Genomic DNA, 25946 nt, shown 5'->3' on the forward strand with positions numbered 1-25946 from the left:
TAAAATATTCAGCAATACAAGATATTTTTTTTGCATTTAATTCTCATTCACAATGTTGGAGTGTCCTTTGCGAATATGCAACACACTGACAGGCTCTTTAGACCCTCTAGTAAGTCCCCTACCAACGAGGTCAAAGGGAACTTTAGGTTTGTACTCTGTCTGTCAGTTTGTATTCCTGCAAATAACTTTTCCACACTTTTTTTCTTCACGCTTGAAGAAATTGATTTTATAATTGTTATATTGTTTTGTCATGGCAATTTAAAGATCAAGTCAAAATTTTGCTCCAGTTTGATAATTTTGTGCAGAGTTATGGTGCTTGGACTATTAAATTTTCTGCATTTTTTTCGTTGTGCTTGAAGATATTGATTTAATAATTGGTAAATTGTTTTTTCATGACAATCTAAAGACTGTTTCAGTTTGATCATTTTGTGCAGAGTTTTGGTCCTTGGATTTAGAAAATTAACTTGATCAATTTTCCGAACTTTTTTTCGTCATGCTTGAAGATATTGACTTGATATTTAGTATATAGCTTACACCGTGACAAGTTATAGGTCAAATCAGCATTTTGTTCCAGTACAATAAACTGGAAGGGGATCAATAAATTATTGACATGCAATACTCTCAATGCTTTTTTTTTCTTTTCTTTCACAGATCTTAATTTTTCCACCTCCATTATCCTACGTCCCCTCTTTTTTTTAACCCCTTTATTCTACATCCTCAAAGCATGTCATTCCCTTCACTTTTTTGCACCCGCGGTAAGTCATTTGACCAGGAAAATTGGAACCCACAAAAATTATAAAAAATCTCCAGTACTCAATGTTGGGACCATACATAATCAAATACTCAGTCTTTTAATGCTGGGGTTATCGAGGAATATATGACATACTTTATAACGCATACCTTTGGTTATTAGGTAAGCAGTTTGGAAACTGTTAAAATATTTGTTTAACCTTGGGTTAAAATATATTTTGTAAAAACGTGGTCAATTAATAACAATAAATAGATGAAATGGTCATTTTGGATAAGGTAAGGTAAAAAGCCATGAGTGTAAACTATAGAAAAACAAGAATTCTATAAAGTCATTTATTTGTTTAAGGCTCAGATATTAATTCTATACATGTATACAAAACATCACTTTACAAAATTCATAAATAACAAAGACCATTAGCAGGTTTTCCCCTCTCATTCATGCTCCTCATCTAAAATCTGAACATTTTTGTACAAGTCTCATTGTGTTATAGCCACAGTGAGCATATATAAATTAAGATTTAGTTTGTACTATAATTCTATATATGCAAAAAATATTTCGCTGAGAAGTTCTGTTAACACTTAGAATCTGAAAGTAAAACTTAGACAGAAATTGTGAAGGGATAAGAAAGTTTTGTCACCCTACGTAAAAATCAATTTTACATTATTTAGTTGAAAATTTGCACATTTCTATGTAGATAACTCATAAAATATTTATCTAATTTCAATAAGTGTTACATGTATATTATATCTTAGAATACTAACTGATTGTGTCATTTTCTATCAATCATTCATATTTCCATTATAAAATGTCTGATATTTTTTCAATTAATGAATTTTGTGATTTTTTCAATTAATGAATTTTGTGATTTTTTCAAAACTTTTTAAAAAAACCCACAGGTACATGAACAATGCATTGAAAAGTGCTGATTAAGGTGGGCAGATTTAATAAGTCATTATAGGATTGCATTGACACAGATTTGGAATATGATAGGACTATTTGATTCCTATTAACAATCCATATCAGTAGGAATTGAACACCTACTGTAAATATAATATGCATTTTGCACACGCCTCGGTCTTCCTGTACATATTTTTGATGATGTTGCAATATCAAAGGAGTAGGTTCAGTAAGACCCAAAATATAGCAGTTTTACAAAATTGTTAAAATGCAACCTTTAAGTTATTTTCTGGAAACTATAATACCTTTGCCACATAAATATGAGCTGCTTTTGGCATTATAATGCACATATATCGGGTACCTGCATCATTAAGTCATGCTAAATTACTGAAATCTTCACAATTTCAGCATTTTAGTTAAATTTTAGACGGTTTCCGTCTTAAATGAAAGTGGCTGCATTCGTGTTCATTCTTGATTATTGAAATGTAAGTTGTGTTTGATGATAATACATAACATATATAAAGGTCGAGGATGAACACGGATGCGGCCACTTTCATTTTTGACAAAAACCATCTGAAAAGTGACAGTTATTGGCATATTTGATAGATTTCTTATATTTAAGCTAGAATCGGAGCGTTTTTAATGAGTAAATTAGTTAAAACCTTTCACAAAACATTATTGAATCAATTAAAATAGACATTTAAGTGTTTAAAAAGTGTCCAAAATCTTTCTTCAAATTAACTTGAAATTTGAGGCCAAAACTGGCCCTTACCGGACCTACTTCTTTACCTCAGAGAAAAGTTTGACTGTTATAAAGAGTATAGAAGGACATGATTGAAAGTTATAATATTTATGTTAAGTGAAAACTTATTGTTGATCAGTGAATTTAATTATCACATGAAAAGTTTAGTCATTGAAATCAAGAAAGTACAACCAACAAAAATATCCATGTTTACAAGTCAATGAGACAGTCACATAAAATTCTAACACAATCTGCTTCTCTTCATTGAAGAGAGACATTATTCATGCAAAAATATAGGTTTAAGTAATACAGTTGTATTATTGCATATATGTTTTATCAAATAGCAGTCCAGATTATAGTGATATCAATATAAAATCTCAATATTTATAATAGCTATAGATTTTTTATGAAGTTTTAACATGGGATTAGACATATTTTCATAAGGGGTGAAGATCGGTATGCAAAATGATGTGACATGCATTTTCAAGTATAAAATTTGTACAAATAGATTCATTATTTGAAATAAATTGAAGTCGAAACTTAACTAGTCTTTTATTTGTCAATGGGGAATTAGTACTGCCATATATGTCAATATAAGTTTGTAATCACTTTCATATGACTTTTAAGTTTATATTGTATTCACCATTTATAGGTTGTTTGGAAGGCATTCTGTACTCCATTCAATTTTATATGCAGGACATGTATATATCATGGTGACACCTACAAATTTGGATTCCTGTCCTTATGTTTATAAATTGATGTCATTAGCTTGACATCATATCTGTGGAGCCTTCTTGTACAAAAATTATCAAACTCAAATCATCTTTGACTGATTTATAACATAAACAAATATCACACGACATCAATAAATATACAGAGATTTTATCAGAACTGTAATAAAAATTCATTGTTAGCTAGTTGACAAATACTAAAGAAATTTGGATGTAGCCAGCTGATTTACAAAGAGAAAAGACGAAGAATTCTGAATCATAAAACAAAGTTTACACAAGTGAATATAAAAAAAACATCACAACATACTTTTCTAAGAAATAGTCATTTTTCAACTAATTGAAAGTCACACATAACATCAAGTACAATTGATTCAATAAAGCTAACTATTTACAAAGTTTATTATCTTCTGCCTAGAAAATTCAGTCCAAAATTGGTTGGCTTTTTCTTTTCTCTTTCCTGCATGATCTTTGACTGCCTTTCTTGTTCTTCCTGAAATAAAATTTAAGAAAAACTATAGAAAAAGAAATCATTTATACAGGTTCTGCTATTATCTTTAACAAAAACTATATTCAGGACTTTTTGGGGAAGTTTAATAATCTCTTTCAAACTTTTTACTGACTGGGATCAGTGTTGAGAAAAGTCTATTGTATCTTTACATCTGCTCACCATAGCTGCTCCATTAAAGCATACATGGTACCTAAAGAAGGCACTTTCAAAATAGGATAACAACCTATCAAGGCAAATTTTGAATTTTACATGCATTTTAATTGTTATTGACACTTACTAGATTTGTATATCTGAAATTTCAAAGCGCCTTATTTGGGTCTTATTTATGTTTTGATTGAAACAACCCTTACAAAGTACATATACTCAAAAATTACTGTACAGTCATTAATGTTTGTTGGATCCTAGTATATTTCAATGATAAATAGCAAATTAAGACACAATGAAATGAGGTATCCATGATTTTTTTTCTCCAACCGAAAAAATATTATACCAATGAAAATAAACGAATCAAAAGTATCTTATTACAGATGAGGATGTATATTTACCCTTGTTATTTCTGAAAGATTTATCAAGATTCTGTTGTTAATAACTATTTGGCCTTTTTTTTAATCAGCAATATTTGGGGTCACAATAGAATATCTTCCAATCAATTAATTGAATGATAAAAACTATTTCAATCTTTTTGCGTGGACAGAATAACTGTAAATACAATCAAGTATAGTCTAATTAAATCAATAAACTTTCAAAGCATAGTGGCACTTTTTTAAAACCCAGTTGTACCTTTTCAAGATATAGTAAATATAACACAGAACTTTACTCAAAGTTATTAGAAACAAATGAAAGTTTTTAAGGACCTTGACTGATATACAGCCTTTGCACGGTCGGAAAGTAATTAGGTATACTTACTTGTAATTTTCTTTGGTTATCTTTAAATGCTTCCAGAGGATCATCAAATTTTTTATAATAGTCTAAGACTTCTCTTACATCATCTACTTTAGTTGCAGCTATTGCTAAAAATGAAAATAAGAAAGTCTATGCAAATTTTCATAGAAATAGCTTTTACAGTTGAGATGAAATGATTACTTGTGCTATATTTAAAAGAGCTACATGTATAGTGTCATAATAATAATATTTTTTTTTTTAAAGTCATAAGAAACGAGTGACCGGTGAAAAATAATGTTCTTCCAATTCTTGAACCAATGCATACAAACATCATAAACTTAGTCTTCTGTGCACAAATTTATCATTTTTTTCGCATAAATTTCGTTTAATCGTCAATTTTTTTTCATTGGGTCAGTGCTGTTGTGAAAATATGGCAGGTAATTAAAATTCGTGTTTTGAAGCCGAAGTTAAACGATTGTCACCTGTTTGTCAACAATCAACAAAAAATCAACAAAAAAGCATGGAAATTGAGCCCATGTTTAACATGTAAATTCAGATAATAGTTTATTTTTAGGACATCCATGCATATTTCGATCACCGGATTTGTACGAGATGGGTCACACTGAGGTCACTTTGCATACGGAAAATATGTCGGGGGAATTGAAGCAATTAAAATAAAGTAAACTTCTTCTAAATATGAATATATTAAAGAATTTTCTTCAGAACTATCCATTGAGTTATAAATAAACATATGCATTATTTTTTTTAATTTGAGGTTTCTTATGACTTTAATTTAAAGCAGAATACAAAGGGAATTAAAATATAAAGACAATAAGAATGCCCTTTTATTGCGAACCCAATGATACTTTTCCACAGATTCACCAACTGAATCTGTGGGGCTTGACTGAGGGTCAGATTCTTACATTTTGTACAAAATTAGGCATGGAATCAATGCTTATGTAACTGTATACCAAATTTCAATTATTTATCAGAAGTACTTGAATGAACCTAAGACCTAAGTAGATAATTTATTAGTCAGTGTTGATATGTCTTTATTTTAATGTTAAAACAATATTAATAACAGGCAAGACATTGAGATAATTTCAGTTTTGTTCTCACAAATTATTTTCTAACACTAAAATATAAATAGTTGAAATAAAAATGTTAAAAGACAAGAAAATTCTAACATTTAAAAGAGCATTGAACTTACAGTGAGTTGCTTATAGGTGTTACTGTAAAAGTTTACCTATAGCTCAACCTGTTTTTAAAATTGACAACACAATAGGGACATTTAAATTGACCAGTTGGTATTGTTAGATTTAAATCTACCTTGATGCTACCTGTAAAGATTTTTATTCACCTAACCCAAAGTTTCAGCATGCTTTTTTCCTGAACTTTTTCTTACCTGGGATTATTCTATTAAAAAATTGATAGGGAAGAAAATAGTTTTGGTTTTCATTGTTTTAAATCCCTGATATATATAATTTATCTATTTTTTACCTAAAATTCGAAATCAGTAAAAGATTAAATCAAATATGTATTACTATGTTTGAAAATTAAACTGTTTTTACACACTAAATGCTTCTTTAAAATTCTAACCCTTATATATAGTATTGTCCAGCTGCCAGTGAAACAAGAAATAGCTGTTCAGGTGTTAACATTTTAAATTTTCAGATGGATATGTTGTTCATTTCTTCACATGTCCCTTCAAGATTCTCATTTTGGATTATTATTTGCAATGTTTGAAATCTTTTGGTGTCATTGTGCATACAATATTGGATTTATTTTATTTGAATTCACTTCTTAGACTTTTTATAGCAATTTTGCTTCTTAAAATGTGATGTGTTTTTTTCAAGATTTTATTGTCATGAAGGACATCAAGGAGGAAATAATTCATTCAAACTGTTTTGTGGGGCTTACATAGTACTATGATGTTGTACATGTAAAATTCGAAAATAAGTTTGGAGTATACCTTGCTGTGTTTGCTCAAGGAAATTCAAATTTTCATACGATGGGATTTAGTTATGTTAAAGATTAAAAAATTTCAAAACTGGAATTCAAGTAGGAGATATAGTGTGAGTTCATCCAACATATTTCTGTGGCTTTAAATGTGATTTTAAAAACATTCATTATTAATTTGGGATCTATTACAAACTTAAGATGATTTACCATTTAAATGGGATCTTGGAAATGAAATAAAATGTTGAATTAATGCAGTGGATATAGTCTAATCTAGTGATAAAGTGAAAAATGAAAGTAAAATATTCTAAAATATTCCTAACGTGGGGAAATGTTTTAAGTGAATGTGAAATTGGAAATAGTCATTATAAAATTCTGGATCAAATATTGTTTGATTTGGAAATTTATAATAGGAAATGAAATAAAATGTTTACTGTGGATATAGAAAAATCAAGTGATATATAGTAAAAATATAAATAAAATATTACAAAATATTTGTAAAGTGAGGATAACTATTTGGAATATAGTAATGGAAATGATAAAAAAAATTTACAAGATTCTGAATTATGTATAGATTCTGCACCTGTTAAATTAGGATGTATATCATGGGAAGTTAATCAGAATTTATACTATGGATTAAGAAAAAAATCTAGTGCAGTAGTGAAAAATGAATAAAATTGGGAATTATTTAAAAACTTTGGAATTCTGGATGAGATGTCAAATATCAGTGTAAAAAATAAATGAAATTGTTTATTCAAATATGATTTTGATGTTTCATAAAGTGAGTGAAATATTACGACTGGATTATTTAGGGTATTAAACACTACTAGTAGTGGCTATGCAAACATTAAGATGAAATGTAGTGCATTTTAGGCCATGCAATTTTAAATTAACTGCAAGAAAATAACATATATGATATAGTCTTTTTTGTTTGGCTTGATAACTCCTAATATTTTGAATGACAGTAAAATAAAAATCTCTCAATAGAATAATCCTAGGTAAGAAAAAGTTCAGGAAAAAAGCATGCTGAAACTTTGGGTTAGGTGAATAAGATTTTTTACAGGTAGCATCAAGGTAGATTTAAATCTAACAATACCAACTGGTCAATTTAAATGTCCCTATTGTGTTGTCAATTTTAAAAACAGGTTGAGCTATAGGTAAACTTTTACAGTAACACCTATAAGCAACTCACTGTAAAACAAAAACATATTTTCTCCATATCTAAATGTCAGACTGTTAACAAGTAGCAGAATTTAGAATTTGACATCTGACGGGTAAGTAGATCATGGTTGGGTGGAACCAGGTGAGAAACAATAATGTGTCCAAAGTACACGGATGCCCCACTTGCACTTTTATTTTCCATGTTCAATGGACCGTGAAAATGGGTAAAAAATATAATTAGGAATTAAAATTAGAAAGATCATATCATAGGGAACATGTGTACTAAGTTTCAAGTTGATTGGACTTCAACTTCATCAAAAACTACCTTGACCAAAAACTTGAACCTGAAACTCGCACTTTCATTATCTATGTTCAGTGGACCGTGAAATTGGGGTCAAAAGTTTAATTTGGCTTTAAAATTAGAAAGATCATATCATCAGGAACATGTGTACTAAGTTTCAAGTTGATTGGACTTCAGCTTCAACAAAAACTACCTTGACCAAAAACTTTAACCTGAAGCGGGACAGACGGACGGACGAACGAATGGACGGACAGACAGACGGACGAACGGACGCACAGACCAGAAAACATAATGCCCCTCTACTATCGTAGGTGGGGCATAAAAAACCCATAGTTATAGGGTCAGCATATCAACGCCCGAACATAACCAAAACTAAATTATTATTCAAGATTATTGATGAAGCAATAAAAATCACGAAATAGAAATGTGTTTGATAAATATTATTGATGATTTATATTGTGTGCAGCATCAGCATGGCTGAGTATATTACAGATGCATTTAACTGTAAATATTGATGTTTTCCTCGACTTGTATGTTCACCTGTAATAATGTTATTGACCTCAATTATGACAGCTTCTTATGTAACTGTTTGTCACTTTCAAAGTATACCTGGTGCAGTAATTAGAGAGGAAGTAAAAGTGAAAAAATAACATTTCAAATATGAATTGTCATTCTTCATATTTTTTCTACCATGTCAGAAGCAATATCAGTACAAATAGCATCCAACATAAAATCTATATATTCACCAAGTCAACTTGATAATACAAATTAGAAATTTATAAAATCTAATGAATAAAAGATAAATGTCATCCTCCGTTGATGATTATGTAATTTTCGGCATGCTACTTTCACTTTTATCTCCAAGCACTGTGTAATAAATTGCATATCTTGTTCATCTCTAAAAGCTACGGAAATCAAATAAGATATGACATGCACAATACCAGGAATACTGTCAAATTTAAAGGTAAACAACATCATAAAATAATACTCAATTAGTTTTCAAATATCAAAGAGCAATGCTAAATAAATACCGGTAATTGATCAGGTTTCAAGGTACAGGCAATGATAATGACTATTATTTTTTAATTTATGAATCGTTGTTGAACAACCTTGTCTATCTCATTCATGTGATGTCCTACTATTAAATGATGTTTGAAATCAATGAATTATGTAAAAAGACCTAATGAACTATTCCTTAGGAAAGCTGTTACTAACCAGTAATTCTAGTGAACATTTTAATTACAATTATTATCTTTTCAAAAACAATTTAAATACTTATCTGAGGCTTTAAATAAAACCAGATGATCCGCAGGGCACAGCTTTATATGATTGCAGAGTTCGAACCCTGAACATTGGGGCAAGTATGGACACAACATTCAAGCTTGATACAGCTCTGAATTTGGTTTGTGATTAAATAGTTGACACAACACAGGTTTCTGACACATAATGAATGTGGTCCAAGAACTTAAACTTAAAAACTTTAAATTTTAAATTGGACATTACCTATTATGGTCCAATATCCAAAATCTAAATACATGGTTAGATTTAGCATATCAAAAAAACCCAAGAATTAAATTTTTGATGAACCCTTTAGACCTCAATGTGGACCAATCTGAAAACCAGGCCCAAACATCAAAAATCTAAATACATGGTTAGATTAAGCATATATCAAAGAACCCCATGTATACAATTTTTGTTGAAATCAAACAAAGTTTAATTTTGGACCGCAATTTGGACCAACTTGAAAACTGGGCCTATAATCAAAAATCTATATACAGGTTTAGATTCAGCATATCAAAGAACCCCAAGGATTCAATTTTTGTTGATATCAAACAAAGTTTAATTTTGGACCACGATTTGGACCAACTTGAAAACTGGGCCCATAAAAAAATTATAAGTACATGTTTAGATTCATCATATCAAAGAACCCCAAGGATTCAATTTTTGTTGAAATCAAACAAAGTTTAATTTTGGACCACAATTTGGATCAACTTGAAAACTGGGCCAATAATCAACAAGAGGCTGTCACAACGACAGCAAACTGGATTTATTAACATTAATTTGTGTCCTGGCAATATCACAAGAACCATTACTGATGAATGGTGAAAGTGAAAATCGTCAATATCAAATTTGACCTCCATTTTGTCATCAGTATCAACATATTAAAATTTGAAAAGCTTAGATTGAATGGTTCATGAGTAAATGCAACAACCTGAATGGAAACGCCATTTTACGATCTTTCAAGAACCATAACTCCTGAACGGTAAAAGTCAAAATCGTCATTATTGAACTTGGCCTCTATTTTGTCATCAGTAACAACATATTAAAATTTCAAAAGCTTTGGTTGAATGGTTCATGAGAAAATGCACGGACACGACGGGAAAAACCATTTTTCAATCTTTCAAGAACCATAACTCCTGAACGGTAAAAGTCAAAATCGTCATTATTGAACTTGACCTCCATTTTGTCATCAGTAACAGCATATTAAAATTTCGGAAGCTTTGGAAGAACAGTTCATGCATAAATGCACGGACACGACTGGAAACTTCATTTTTCAATCTTTCAAGAACCATAACTCCTGAACGATAAAAGTCAAATTCGTCATTATTGAACTTGACCTCCATTCTTTCATTAGTAACAACATATTAAAATTTGGGAAGCTTTGGTAGAACAGTTCATGCGTAAATGCACGGACAACTGCATTTTTCAATCTTTCAAGAACCATAACTCCTGAACGGTAAAAGTCAAAATCGCCATTATTGAACTTGACCTTCGTATAGTTGTCAGGAATAACATATTAAAATTTTAAAAGCTTTGGTTGAACGGTTCATGAGTTAATGCACGGACAACATTTGATTGCCGCCCGACCGCCCGGCCGCCCGCCGTACATCCCCAAATCAATAACCGACATTTTTGTCACAAAAATCCGGTTAAAAATCTAAGTACATGTTTAGATTTAGCATATCAAAGAACCCCAACAATTCAATTTTTGTTAAAATCAAACTTACTTTCATTTTGGACCCTTTGGACCTTAATGTAGACCAATTTGAAAATGGGACCAAAAATTAAGAATCTACATACACAGTTAGATTCGGCATATCAAAGAACCCCAATTATTCAATTTTTGATGAATTCAAACAAAGTTTAATTTTGGACCCTTTGGGCCCCTTATTCCTAAACTGTTGGGACCAGAACTCCCAAAATCAATCCCAACCTTCTTTTTATGGTCATAAACCTTGTGTCTAAATTTCATAGATTTCTATTTACTTATACTTAAGTTATGGTGCGAAAACCAAAAAAAATGCTTATTTGGGCCCCTTTTTGGCCCACTTATTCCTAAACTGTTGGGACCAAAACTCCCAAAATCAATCCAAACCTTTCTTTTGTGTTTATAAACCATATGTTTGAATTTCATTGATTTCTATTTACTTAACTAAAGTGATTGTGTGAAAACCAAGAATAATGCTTATTTAGGCCCTTTTTCAAGGCCATGTGAAATATAACATAAACCTTGTGTCAAAATTTCATAGATTTCTATTTACTTAAACTAAAGTTATAGTGCGAAAAAGCAAGAAAATGCTTATTATGGCCCTTTTTGGCCCCTAATTCCCAAACTGTTGGGACCAAAACTTCCAAAATCAATCCCAACCTTCCTTTTATGGTCATAAACCTTGTGTTTAAATTTCATAGGTTTCTATTCACTTATACTAAAGTTATAGTGTGAAAACCAAAAGTCTTCGGACGACTCCAACGTGATACCAATATACGACCAAAAAAAGACTAGAAAAAATCAATGCTGGTCTTTATGATTAAAATTATACAAAGTAGAGCAGACTTGTAATAGGGCTTTCAAGCACATGCAAGGCATAATCTGAATAAAGGGCTAAATCAGGGGCAGCATGATAATAGTACATCATCAGTTGACAACGAATAGTTTATCAAATACAAATTAGTTTATAGTACCTGTAATTAGCTACACACAGTATTAAATAAGACCACAATTTTAAGTGCCTTTGGTCTATAAAAGCTTTTATACCAAAATATCATCTGACAAAATCTTGTAAATGTAGGGTAGGTAGCCTGTCTTGAATGGAGGTAAATCATAGATTTCATATACATTTCTACATAATCAAAAGGTTGTCAAAATTGCATGAAAATTGCTTTTTCATTCAATTAAAATTTGATCCTAAACACTTACCATGCTGAATTGTTTTCAGAAAATGTATAATTTTCGTTTATTTGCAAAAATAATTATGCAAATTATATGCAAATGAGCTTTACTCTGCTGCTGAAGCATATTGATTCCTTTAAATCTAATATAGGGGATCATAGATCGGGGTGGTCGGAGTGAAGAGGTGGGGAAGGGTGGGTGGGAATTTACCAGAAAGTTGGTCATCAGGTGCAAAAAGTGTAAATTTTAACGTTTTTCATCCTATTCTTGACCCTGAAGACTCAGGGATGCTGGTATAGGTATCCAGAAGTAATCTGCATGTAGAGTGGGCTGCAGTTAACAAACTGACCCCAACATGTTAGGTGAGAGTTAATTTGATCTTGATTCACCAGTCTTAAGAAGGTCATTGGTCCCAAAATACAGAATTTCATGATTTTCTGGAGCTGAAACCATAAGTATTGTTCCCAATGCGTATTTCAATAATAGAATGAAATTCATAACAGTGTAGCTATGGCCATTCATTGACTGGGGAAAATTAGGTGAACGTTCGTCTGTAATGCCCACTGCTCACGACGTACTTATCATAGAAATTTAAACTGTGAGGTCACCAAAGGTTCTAAATGCCTAAATAAAATAATTAAAAATACTTATCAGGAATAACCTTTGTAATTTGAAAATAAATAAAAATGGCCTTCAACACGGAGTCTTGGCTCACACCGAACAGCAAGCTATAAAGGTTGAATACTTAAAATTCTTTACTTGATTTTTTATTATGGTTTGACCATCAATTTTCCTAATATGATATCGCACGTTCTTTCAGATAATTTTTTTTACTTAATTGGCTTTAAAAGTTACAATGTATGATGTCGTCTGTTTATGTAGTTCATATGTGTTTTTCGTTTCTTGTTGGTTTTCCCGTTTGAATGGTTTTACACTAGTAGTTTTGGGGCCCTCTATAACTTGCTGTTCGGTGTGAGCCAAGGCTCCGTGTTGCAGGTCGTACCTTGACCTATAATGGTTTACTTTTATGAATTATTACTTGGGACGAGAGTTGTCTCATACCACATCTTCCTATATCTATCTATATCTATACATTTTTTTTCAACAAAAGAATACATCACAAGAATATAAGTTTTGTAAGAAACGTGAGAAATTGTGTTGGACTTGAAGATAAGGCAAAGTGACAAATATCTGAAAGAATGAATCGTTTTATGGTATTAAACAAAGAAATCAAATGATTTTTTAATTATCCAGAACTCTTCACAAACAAAACCCACATGTATACGCATTGAATAAATAGTAGACCATTCTTAAATGATCACACCGTAGAAGGGGTTGTGCTCTTAATCAATGAGATATTTTGTGAATTAACCCCATCAACTTAATAGTTTTTTTTACAATAGATAAACCTATTTTTTTTATTATTATTAAATAATATAATCTCTGAACATTATTATTCTTATAAATGACACGTTTGTATGTGATGATTATAATAAATATTTAAAACAAATTCCTTTCAAGCTTTGTAAAAAGAAAGTTTCATTTTATGTATCGGAATGTGTGACAAGTGAATATTTCAATCCCCACTGGAAGGCCTCTGACAGACTGGGTGAGCATAAAATCATAGCCGTTGACAAACAAGTTACAACCTACAAACGTTTTACTGTCGACCACACTGTTATGCAATTAATACTAATAACAATAACGATCAGTAGCTATATGCCTGCAGTTTGCACTATTATTGCAAGTTTTAGGCCTCTGAATGTCCTGTGTAAGACTCAGAAGGGAAGCCCACCCCTCCAGGAAAACCCATTTTTTTCTGATATCAATTTTTCAAATTCGTATTTGAGCTTGAAATGCAATTTATAAATGAGAAACATGACAATAGACATGATAGATAGCCTCAGGTTGATGGAACGTGGATAAATTTTGAAATAAGTATCATACAGACTTTTATTAGTATGGAGAGCCATTGGAGCCAAATAAAAGTGGTTTGGGTAAGCCTGTCATATAACGGTCACAGCATGGTAAGGGTTAATGCTTAAGAAATCCAGGAAAATATTTCCTGAATGACAAAATAAATAGGGAATGTGTCCATAGGACACAGATGATGCTCCCCCCTTTTTTGCATATCATATAAAGCAATAAAAGGACATAACTGAAGAACAGTAAAAGTGACTTTTACCCAAATTTGTTATTGATCTGAGTTTTGTAGTTATAAGTATTGTATATAGGTTTCATTCCATTTGGTTGAGGCAAACTAAAGATGGGGAACGGAAACGAAAAATTCTGCAGTTTTCCCATTTGTAAAGGGGCACGGTTAAAGTGACACCACCAAATTTCAAACTTGATCTGTGTTTTTTTGTTTTAATCCTCGGGTATAAGTTTCATAACATAATAATATAATATTAATAAATTATTTCATTAAAGTGTCAGGTATTGATTATCAGTTGAACAATATACAATTAAACATATGCAATATCTAAAATAATCAACACCCAGCCAAACAGATTGACTCATGAGACACCATTTAAATAAATGGAAAATGTGTCAATCGGACACAGATGATGCACCTGCATGTATATATCTTAATAAAGGGACATAACTCAAGATCAATGTGACACAATCCAAATTTGAACTTTGATACATATTTGTGGTAATAAGCATTGTATATATTATTCATTGTATATATTATTCATAACATTTGATTGAGGCAAACTAACAATTTTGGGAAGTTTAGAGAGGGACAAGGGTAACACTTAATGCCCCTCCGCTGCAGCAGGGGCATACAAATGTGTCCTATGACAGCCTGCTAACCAGCATAGCTAAAAATAGAACATAGCGGTAAAATGCAAACTTTGTCTTTTATCTTGAAAACTGCTATGAATAGAGAAAATCTGAAAAGACAATGTTTAACTCTACTCACTGTCCATTTACCTTAAAACTGTCAGACGACATTTTATAGAAGTATTGCCCTTAAATAACAAATTTCAGGAGAAATTTTTACAAAAACAGAAATTATCAGCAAGACAAGATTAACAAATAAGTCCAATGGCTAATACCATAACGCAAATCTTTGTTGAAGTCATCGCTCTTTAATGACTATTTTGACCATATTTGTACAGAGAAAACTATATGAATACATGTAATACAAGGACATTAACAAAATTAGTATTGAAGGAATTCCAAGCAACCCTGTGTCTCGTCTGCAATTGTTGCTGTCATTTATCAGTAAAATTGTAATCTGTGAGCTCTTAGTTTACAGAGTTATCCTTCTTGTTACACTGTTTTTTTTCAGATTTGTTTAAAAGGCATATTTTTTTTCACAACAAAATTCTTTAAATTTTATACAAAACCTGTTTCTACTATTCTATTACAGACACCTCTTATTCAATTCATGGGAAATTTGTATGAACAATATCTGTAAGTTCTCTAAGAAATTTGCTATGAGTACCTATATGGTGTTACAATATAGAAAAGAAGATGTGGTATGATTGCCAATGAGGCTGTTCTTTTAGAAACTATTTTTGATAGCAATTAGAGTTTGGCATTTAAAATACATGAAAAATAGCATAAACTTTTCCCCTGATAAAAATTACAAAATGGACCCTCAAAAACATTTACACAGAGGCTGAAAAATATCAACATCTTAACAAGAAAAAGGTTTGATAACATATTTCGTATATAAAAAGAGATATGACACAAAAATGTCTCTCAACAAATAGTATTATAGATGACATTACCATAATTCACCATGTTCTATTTGCTACTGAATAAATGGACAATAGTTTACATGGTTTTGATCAATACTGTCAATCATTTTGATTAAAAACAACTAAGATGTTGATGAAAAGATTTTGAAGAAATTAAGTCTGACAAATGAAACTCGTCTATCAAATTTTCACATTTTCTCAGTTAAGTTGTCTATAAAGTGTTTTATAGTGGACCGTTGTTTGTCTTTTGGTGATAATGTTGTTGTTTTTCTTTTACTTGATATTTTCTCCCCACTGATATTTCAACTAGATGGACATGGATTAATTAAGGAATGACTGTAATATTTTTTTTGTCTATGAAGAAATAACATAAAAAATTTGGTGCACACTGAATAACGCGTGTAGCGGGTTATTTAACAGTGTGCACCACATTTTTAATCTTATTTCAAATAGACAGAAAAAATATTATATATTATAGTCATTTCTTAAAATTTAATTCTAAATTCCATTTTAAACCGTAGAAAACCATGAAAAAACGTTGATGATGTCACGGTCACATGACTAAAGTATGTCTATGGGCTGATAACAAAATAACGTCAGCCAATCAGAAGATGCGTTACATCCAAAATTAAATTATTACCCCTTATCCTCTGTTTATTTTATTCATATAGTCTCATATGATATACAAACCTTGTAAGAAGTTAGCTAGGTCTATCAATGACCTATCATCATCATCTCCTGTCCACCTGTTTACCTTCAGAGCATTCCGTGGCTGCAGAGAGAAGGACTTTTCATTCCAGTCTATAAAGATCACTTTTGATAAATCCCTGTTTAGACAACTAAGATCCTGCAAATTTAAAAGATACATATATAGATTCTACCACTACATTGAGTGTGATACGTTATTTATCCACTCGAGACAGTTAAATTTTCAAATTTAAAATGCGAGTCTTGCCGAGCGTTTTAAATATTTAAAATTTAATGTCGAGAGTGGATAAATATCGTATTACACGAGAATTGGTGGTAATGATTTTCAATCAATATGCAGGCAAACTTAATCCTTTTTTATGAATGATCTGCAAAAAGATGTGTTCTTTCTATGTGACGTCATCAGACATGGTCGCCTTTTTTCATGCTGTCACAATAGGAAATTCAGAGGAAAGCAAGAAAATTTGACGTCATAATCGAATTTTAACCAATGATGAACTGAGATCAAACGAACCACACGTTGATTAAATTCTTTTATACAATGGGTGCAGAAAGGAATAAATTCACAAAGAATTAAAGAAAATCAATTACAAATTACTATGCTTTGTGCTTCTAGATGATAGGATTATCTATAAATTAACCATAGCTTTCATTTAACATGTCTATAGAATGAACTCACAAACTTCTGCACTTAAGGCAAGAATGATTCAACTGGCAACAGATGTGATCAAACTGACCTTTTGAAGAAGCCTTATACAAATGAATCATTAATTGTAGTGTTGCTGATCATCCAGTAGTAAATTGTTCATAAATATTCAGGATAAACTTAAAATAAAAGTGCAGGTCATAATTGATCTATTGTAGCTATAGCCATAATCTTTGTCAAACAGGAAGTGACCTGCATGACAAATCTGAAATCACTGACACTGTACAACTCAACAATATTAAAAGTCATTCCTTCTGAATCCTTCATACAGACACTGAATGTTACATATTAAAAAGTATGGAGGAACAAACCGACAGAGAAACATGGTAAATGCTGTTGAACACCCACACCGGAGTCATGGTATAAAGGTCAAACCAAAAGCATAAGAGCAACCTGCTTGAGTTTAAACAACCATCTGTCCATACCATATCTATGCCCACAAACTGGTCATTATTGGTTTAATTTGCTAACCTTAACATGATGTCCATTCGTGTATCTTGTTGCATCACGATATAATCTGTAATTAATATATCCCTTCTGGTCTAAATTGAATAGAATAGGATCTGCATTCTGAAATATTTATTTACAAGTATTAATTCAATGAAACTATAGATAATCCCTAATATGATGTTCTTCTTTCATTTTGGAAACAAAACAATGTTCTAATATTATAAAACATGGGCTGCACGTTATAGGTGTAGTATTTTTATAACAACAACAGAGATCAAAATGAACATGTTTGTTGTGTTGCTTGCTAGAAAATCTAAAAAAAAATCTTTTGAAAAGAAAGTTTACATGTATCTGTTTATAGTTCATAGTGAAATGATTAGTTTTCTAGTGTCATCAAAACCCAAAAGCTGCCTTTTGAACATGTCTACTTCAAAGTACAAAAGGTATCCAATTTTAATCATAAAAGTAACAGCATAACACTCATGTTTTAACATGTTATTGCATTCAAATCATTTCTCACATTTTTTTGTTTTGGGATATTTTACCTTCTTTTTTGCAAGTTTATTTGAATTTGCTTCTCTAATGCATTACAAAATGAACTACAGTACTGTAGAATAGAGGATTTGGTACAGTCAAAAGTGATCTGAAAAGGTTCTATTAAAATAAAGCACTGTTATTTCTTCACCAGATTATACATGTACTTGAAAACTCTTCCTTCTCTTGTTTATTAGGTACACCTATTTTCATTTTCAATATATCATTGACAACAGTCTATATCTATACTCACTGCGCCAGAATCTTGTGTATATACTACAACTTCATACAAAGGTGCTGCTATACTTTGTAAAAAATATTCTATATGAGGTCTCTTCTTAAATCTCCATCCAGTGTTATACTGCAATTGTAAATTCATTTGTTTATAAACAAAATTGTTGTCTACATTCTTTTGGGGCAAAACTGTTAAGCAGTTTATATTCAAATTTAAATTTCAAAATTTCTTGTGTCAGACCTGTTTAAGATGTTATAATTTCTTGATTTTCTTGTTTCTGATTCTGTTCCTTGGTTGTTAATCAAACTTGTAAGAGGGGATATTTTCACAGCTATGTTCAAATTGCAACAAAAATAACCATTCTTTTATAATACCTATTCATTTTATTTATTTTTTTAAGCATTCTCACATTTACATCTAACAACACCAAAAATAAACAATTCACAAATAGCAGAAAATCAAGCAATCAACTTCAGTATGAGATTTAGAAAACAAAATTAACCTGCTATATCACACTGCTGGACACCAGCATAATAAAAAAGTAATGTTTCTGTTTGTTTGCTGTGGGAAGTATTAAAACACTTACAGTCCAATCAGGGTGAACTAATACATCATTCATCTCCATGACAACAGTATATGGTGGTTGGTAATAAGGGTACTCTACAGGATCAGGTAGAAGTTTTTCTCTCGAAGGTTCAATTATTGCCTGGAGAAAAAAATATGAACTATACATGTACTTTTTATTAGTTAAGGGGGCTCGCGGGTCTAAATAAATTTTTTAATTTAATATAGGATTTCTCTATATTTTTCTATAAATGAACTTTATCTTATACTTAATAGAAAAATGAAATAAAAAAATGGGGTCACCGTTCATTTACGCTCACAATCTGCCTTCGAAAGAAGCATACATTTTTGTTAATGTCCTTTTTTTCTGTTGAACTAATAGGAGAAATAGTGGTAATATCGAAATAAAAAAAGAACTAAATTACAGAAATCGCTTTAATTTTACAATTATTTAGTTTATGTACAGCTTATTCGAAAACAACAATATACAATTATGGCCCGTTGAAAAGGTGAATATCCAAAATTGTCAACACAAGAAGGTTATTTCAATGAGGGCTCAGCCCGAAGTGAAATAACTTTTAAGGGTTGACAATTTTGGATATTCATCGATTTTAAGGGGCCACAATTGTTTTATTATACCGAACTAACAGTGGAAGGGCATATCAAACACTTACACTATAGTGCCTATATTTCTAACATCTAACACACAGACTGACGTTTGAAAATACATTTGTGTTCGAATTTCTCGAATTTACAACAAAAGTAGAATCTTTTTGTAAAATATTGATGGTCCTGACAAGGACCGTTTATAAGAGATATTATCGGCTGCTGGCACTCTCAGCTCTTTTCATGCCCAATGCCTTATTTCCTCGTCTCTCGATGGGCTTCCAGTGTAAAGTGAACGCTGCCATTTTGTTTATTTACGTCTGTGACGTCATTTTCAAGGAAGGTAACTCAAGTACAAATCAACAAACTCAAAAGGTTATTCACCGGTGAATAATAGGGTTATTCACCGCTGGTGTAAATTTTTAGGGTTATTCATCCTTCCTTGCAATCGAATGAAAATTAACTGAATTATTCCATGTCACGTGATAAGGTTTCACCCAATAGAATTGTTTGAAATATATGTAAGGTATAATAATTAAAAATATAGGTCACCGATGAGTTTAAAAAGATATTTCAATTTTAATGCCAAAAAATGGCATTTTTGCACCAAAGGGAGATAATTTGGACCTTTTTCAATGATATCTACATTTTAAGAGTCACCTGGGGCCAACACGAATTGATTTTTTGGAATAATTTTTGTACCATATGATAAAGTAACAACTACTTAAGGTAATAAATTAAATTTGTAATGAAAAATTAATGTTTAATTTTTTTCTGAAAATCTTATACCCGCGAGCCTCCTTAATCAAGTATTTAATGATAAAACTAATACCCCTACTACTGTAGAATCCAACTATAACTTATAATGATCCAAAGAAAGAGGGATGTTATTTTTTGAATCAAAAAGTCAATTGCCACACCAATCAAATTCAAAACAGCTTAAATCAATGTCATTTGTAAAACCTTGTCATCTTCAACACAACAAAATGTTTTAATGGTTATTTATTAAGTTATATAGGAAACAATAGTAGATGTATAAAATGTTTAAGAAGGATGATTTTATAAGGTTTAAATTTGAAATATGAAACCTAAATAATAGTGGTATTCTAACAAATAATAAATAAATAAAAACTTCTACCTGTTTTTCTTTATTCAATTCAAGCCAAGATCTCTTCAAATAAGCAATTGCTAATGGTACTGGAAAAAAAACAAATGAAAAAAAAAAATAATTAATGCTGTAGATTAATTTTTTTAAGATGACCTATCAATAGTTATGATAGTATTTTGCTTCACCATAAGAAAATGGTATTTAAGCTTCTTTTTTTTTAAAGTTGTGTTGCTTACAAATGTTTTCACCTTTAAATTTCTAAGTTGAAAAGTTTTGTTGTTAGCACATCAAGCAAATGTATTCAAATTTGTTTCTCTACTGACAATTTGTGTTTCTTTATTTCTCAAGTGACAAGTTATGTTGCTTACAAGTCTAAAAAATGTATTTAACATTGTTTCATTATTGACAAGTTATGTTGCTACCACATATAACAAATGTATTCAATGTATTCGAATGTATTCAACTTTATTTCTGTTCTTCATCTGAGAATCTATTTCTGTCAAATGGTAGGGTAGAACTAATGAACAGACTAATTTATCAGTAATTTTGGTAATGGCATATGAAAAACTACCTATTGTTATAAGTCAGCAAAGAAAAAGTAATCACTGGATACAATTAAAGGGTACTTACACTGAGAAAACTCATCTTCAATCTGAAAAAAAACCAAACAGAATAGAAATTAATGGCAATGATATAAATCTAATCAAGAGTATATAAGCAGTCTTTTTTTTCAATTTAATTCTATTTGCAAAATATTACACATAAAAAATTACACAAACAATCATATTTATAATATTTAAGAACTGTTTTTTTTTAATTATAGAATATTTTCAATTGATTCAATTTTTTCAAACTTTGTAATATCAGGGGAGATAACTAAGATAATGTAATTTAAATAAAGCTGTATTACTGTGGATTTTATATTATATTGAAAGACTTTCCAAAATATGCCTCATTCTAACATGCCGTCCTTCAAACACTTTGAGTACACACCCGTGGTAATATATGAATATATTGCTGGGGCTGTTCTGATCAAACTCCCAATTCATGTTTTTTTATGAATGAGCTACCCGACTCTAGAATATAAGCATTTTACAGGAAAATACACGCTTGTGAAGCCGAGAATCATCACAAAAAAGGAAACCTAAACAAACGATGCTAAAATGTGTTATATAAGCCATTTTTTTGTATACTTATAAGACATATAAGTACAATTGTCATTTAGATTCACGCAAACCTATCTAAATATTTTATTGTAAATAGTTTAAGCATGTCACTTATTTAGTTTGCTCCGTTCTTTTATGTCAATTTAAAAGTGCGTTCATTTATGGGAACGACAAATAATGCCTTCACCTAGAGCGCTTCGATCCAAAACAATTGAAGTATGATTCCTATTAGAATCGAAATTATTCATGGGGGCTTGAATATATATCAAGATTTTACCACAGGTTGTCCCTTTATGCTGATATTTTATCCCTTGCTATCGCTCAGGGTAAAATATGTGTCATAGAGGGTCAATCTGTAGTAAAATCACGATATATTCAAGCCCCCATGAATTATTTCTTAATTATCATGTGACATTTATTATGATTTATGGGAAATTGACCTATCTCTTCAAAAAAATAATAAGTTGCTCCATCAATGTGAAAAATTTATAAAAAAAAAATTGCAATTATCAAAACCATCATATAACTTTCTGCTATTAATATTCTTCTCCTTATAAACAAGTAATACATTACTTGGAATAATTTTAGTGATGCAAGGTTAGTAAAATAGATAATTGCACTCTTGGAGTGCAGACAGAATTTACAGTGTATAATATATTCTTTATGTAATTCAAAACAGCTTCTCCTGAAATTTAACCTAGAAAGCTGTCTAATTTTACGAGTTTTCTGTATCATTTTGAATCAAATATGTTCTTTTTTAATCATAATAGAAAATTGTTTAAACTTGCCAAACATCAATCATTTGAGTCATAAATTCAGGAGCCTTGCTACTGATCTTAGTTTACTTAATTTAGATCTAGATCTTATTATGTTTTGACTGTCAAGAAGTTACTGGTTAGTAATGTTAGTCTTATTATTTCTTACAATCAAACAAAATCTATCTTTCAAGAAAGTTATTGGCAAAATATTTCCACCACTGCAGGCTGGCATTCACCAATGTTTTGTAATACTTTGTGTACACAGAAGTATTCTTTATCCAGATAAATATTATAATATAGAGAATTTTACCTCTTTCCCTCCTGGATCCACCAGAGGTGCTCCTAAAAAATAAGAGAAAGTTCTACAGAATTTCAAATGTTAAATAATCTAATCCTTCAGTATGTAATTACTTTAATTTGGATAGATATACATGTTTTTATAATTATGTCCACATACACTGTACAAGGAACTTGCATACAAAACACACAACTTAAATTCCTGGAGTTAAATTGTACTTTTATTGTGGAGAAATGTTTACATTGTATATCTCTAAGTTAAAGTCTTTATTATCAGACTGTAACAAAGTATCTACCATTTAAAATAATGTTTTATTTTATAAAGTTTTAAGGTAATATCTGTGTACCACAATAGATATATATATCTGGGCACAGGGTTTCCCCTGGGTCAATTATTTTTTTCGCCACCTCTTTCGCCAAAACAATATATTTTTCGCCACTTTATTATTTTTTTCGCCAAATATATTTTTCCTTTAAAATTTTCTTTTTTTCAAGCACCCCCCCCCCCCCCCCCCCCCCAAATGAGAAGTGTTTTTTAACAACAAAACGAAGAATCTTATTACTTGGAATTGATCCCTCGTGTAAGGTGTAGTCATTATATTGAAGGGTTACTCTCATGCCAACCTTTTAAATAGATTTCTTCATAACGACAGTTTTCTTTTCTAGACCATCGTAAATAAGTAAAACTATATGCTTGAAACACCTGTGTTACAGAAACGACTTTGAAGTACCCACTCAAATCAATGATCTATATGAAAGTTAAATGATAAAGTTTAAAATCAGAGACCTTTCTAGCTTTTGAACATTTTTCGTCATAACAATAATTTTCTTTTCAAAAGAAGGAGAGGAAGCGTAAATTTTGCTTCAAACACGTGCGTCGCAAAGCGGTAAATAAATCCCTTTTGAGACATGTGACAGAAGCCATTTAACCATATCATTTTGTCATATCATACAATCAACACCTTTATTAATTAGTCCTTTGATGTCGATAGCTATAAATGCAATCAGCTGATTATTGATTTTCTGTCGAAATCTTAACGAGTTCAAGGTGAATTCCGAGTATTGTCTGATCGGTAAAGTCAGAGAAACCCGAAAATAGTAAACAAACAAGATGGCTGAAAATAAATCGTTATATATATTTCTTTCGCCAAATTCTTTCGCCAATGACGAATTTTAATCGCCACAATTATTATTTTTTCGCAAATTGCGAAAATGGCGACCGCCAGCGGAAACCCTGTCTGGGCAACAATAGGTGATTTACATCTGTGTAACTGCTTGGCCATACTTTTAAGTGAAAGTCATATGTTATTCCGACTTCTGCTGACTTGAAAGAAAATGAACATCCAAATAAGGTTTTTAATTTTCTTAAACATAAAGTGCATTTAACTTTAATATTAACATGATTATAGGATCAGCCATCCCTTAAAACTTTCCTAGATGAACAAGTTTGCCTGTAGTCAAGAGATTTTGACATGCATGGTGAACCTTAATGAATTTCAAAGCTGGTAGCATTACACAACATAGAAGGAAGATAAAGAAATTTCTGAATTTTTACGCTAATTTAACTTGATTGTTAGGTTATAAGGTAGCAATACACAGTTAGGAGTTTAGTTTCGCATTTTGGCCCTGGCAGTGAATTTTTTTTAAATAGGAAAGTTATTGTGTAATAAAATTCATTTTTAGACAGCTGAGTGCTAATTTAGCCTTCAAAGATGGTTTATAAGAGCATCAAGATTATTTTTTACATGTTTTATGGGCTGTTTTCTGTTTGACAATCCGTATTTTCATAGCTAGACCAGCCATACAGAAATTTAAAATAATGTTTACAAACACTTTTTTCTACATGAAGTTTTTGACGCAATTTTACAAAAAAATGAAAATATGATTTTCATTTGATTTGCTGAATGATATATGTACACAGATTTAGAAAAGGTATTACTTCAAGCGATTGAAATTCTACTTTTAGCCAAATTGTGGGGAAATATGTGACATCTTTTCCCCCCTTTTTGCAATATTTGATAACAAATAAATGCAGATTGTTGCCATGGATACACCCAAAAGAAATTATATTTTACCATTTTATATATATATACTTGATATAAAATCTATGGAAGATTCTGATTACATACATATGCACATATTTGACACAAACAGTAAGCTTGATATTGCAAGAAAGCAATGAAAAGGGGATGGTTAAATTTTTAAGGGCAAATTTAATTTTTTTCCTAACTGTTTATTGCTACCTAAGGTAAAATTGCTCTTGATCTCTATGTACAGTAACACTAAAAAACAGACAATTGCTAAAGGCCTACACTTGCTACAGGTAGAAAAGTTGGTTGCTGGGTAGGTAAAATAGTTTTCTCTTATATACAAGAGTCAAAAAAAATTTTTTTTTTTCTTAAATGGTTAGGTAAACCCAATTTGGGTTTATGATGCAATTACCCCTTAAATAAACAAAGGGGCCACCAATAAGTAAGGCTGTTGCTCCAAGAGATATCAATCCTATTTTCCAAGCATTTTTCTGTCCTTTCCATTTTGATTCTTTTTCCTTTTTATCCTCTTCTTTCTTTTTATTAGTTTCTTCAGGGTCTGTAGGAGCATCGAAAGGGGCAGCTTTCACCAAAAATTCATCAGTCACAGAACTCGTCTGTTTGGAATAACAACAAACACATGGTATATTTGTTATGACAGGATACGAGTTTCGTTTTGTCCATTTTAAAACAACATTTTCTCCATCAAATTTTGCACAAAACGTGCGTGAATATGTTTTATGTGACTGTAGACGAATAAATGTTTTTAAAATACATGTGTGGGTCCTGAGAGCTGACATGTTTATACTGAATTGTGGGTACTCATTCGTCCCAAGTAACTCGTCCCTTCATTTCGCCACACTTCATATCAATAACTATACAAAGAAATTTCGGTTGAATATCGCCATCACTGAAATTCAGATATATTTTCACCTTGATATTCAAGATAGAATAAATTAGGGTTTGGA

General features: G+C 30.9%; 2 protein-coding genes across 2 annotated transcripts in view; both read right to left on the reverse strand.

Annotated features, from left to right (window-relative positions):
• The window catches only part of LOC139514377 (exportin-1-like), a 667034-nt gene that overhangs the window by 312320 nt on the left and 328768 nt on the right, over positions 1-25946 (reverse strand). The gene's annotated exons all lie outside the window — the stretch shown is intronic.
• Positions 1070-25807, reverse strand: LOC139514379 (mitochondrial import inner membrane translocase subunit TIM50-C-like). Its single transcript, XM_071303535.1, has 10 exons — positions 25391-25807; positions 22962-22993; positions 21358-21379; positions 20758-20816; positions 19036-19155; positions 18468-18575; positions 17702-17800; positions 16507-16663; positions 4536-4639; positions 1070-3611 (listed from the first exon to the last, which is right to left on the reverse strand). Exons 1-10 carry the CDS (start codon positions 25776-25778, stop codon positions 3522-3524), a joined length of 1179 nt encoding a protein of 392 aa, XP_071159636.1. The 5' UTR covers positions 25779-25807; the 3' UTR covers positions 1070-3521.

The sequence above is a fragment of the Mytilus edulis genome, chromosome 3 (genome assembly GCF_963676685.1).
Source record: "Mytilus edulis chromosome 3, xbMytEdul2.2, whole genome shotgun sequence".
In the NCBI taxonomy this organism is placed as follows: domain Eukaryota; kingdom Metazoa; phylum Mollusca; class Bivalvia; order Mytilida; family Mytilidae; genus Mytilus; species Mytilus edulis.

Coding starts and splice junctions, on each gene's coding strand:
- LOC139514379 (XM_071303535.1), bottom strand. CDS start 25,778: ATGTCAGCTCTCAGGACCCACACATGTATTTTAAAAACATTTATTCGT. Junction 17,801..18,467: donor ATACACAAGATTCTGGCGCA/GTGAGTATAGAT, acceptor TAAATATTTCAG/AATGCAGATCCTATTCTATT. Junction 16,664..17,701: donor CGAATGGACATCATGTTAAG/GTTAGCAAATTA, acceptor TTAAATTTGCAG/GATCTTAGTTGTCTAAACAG.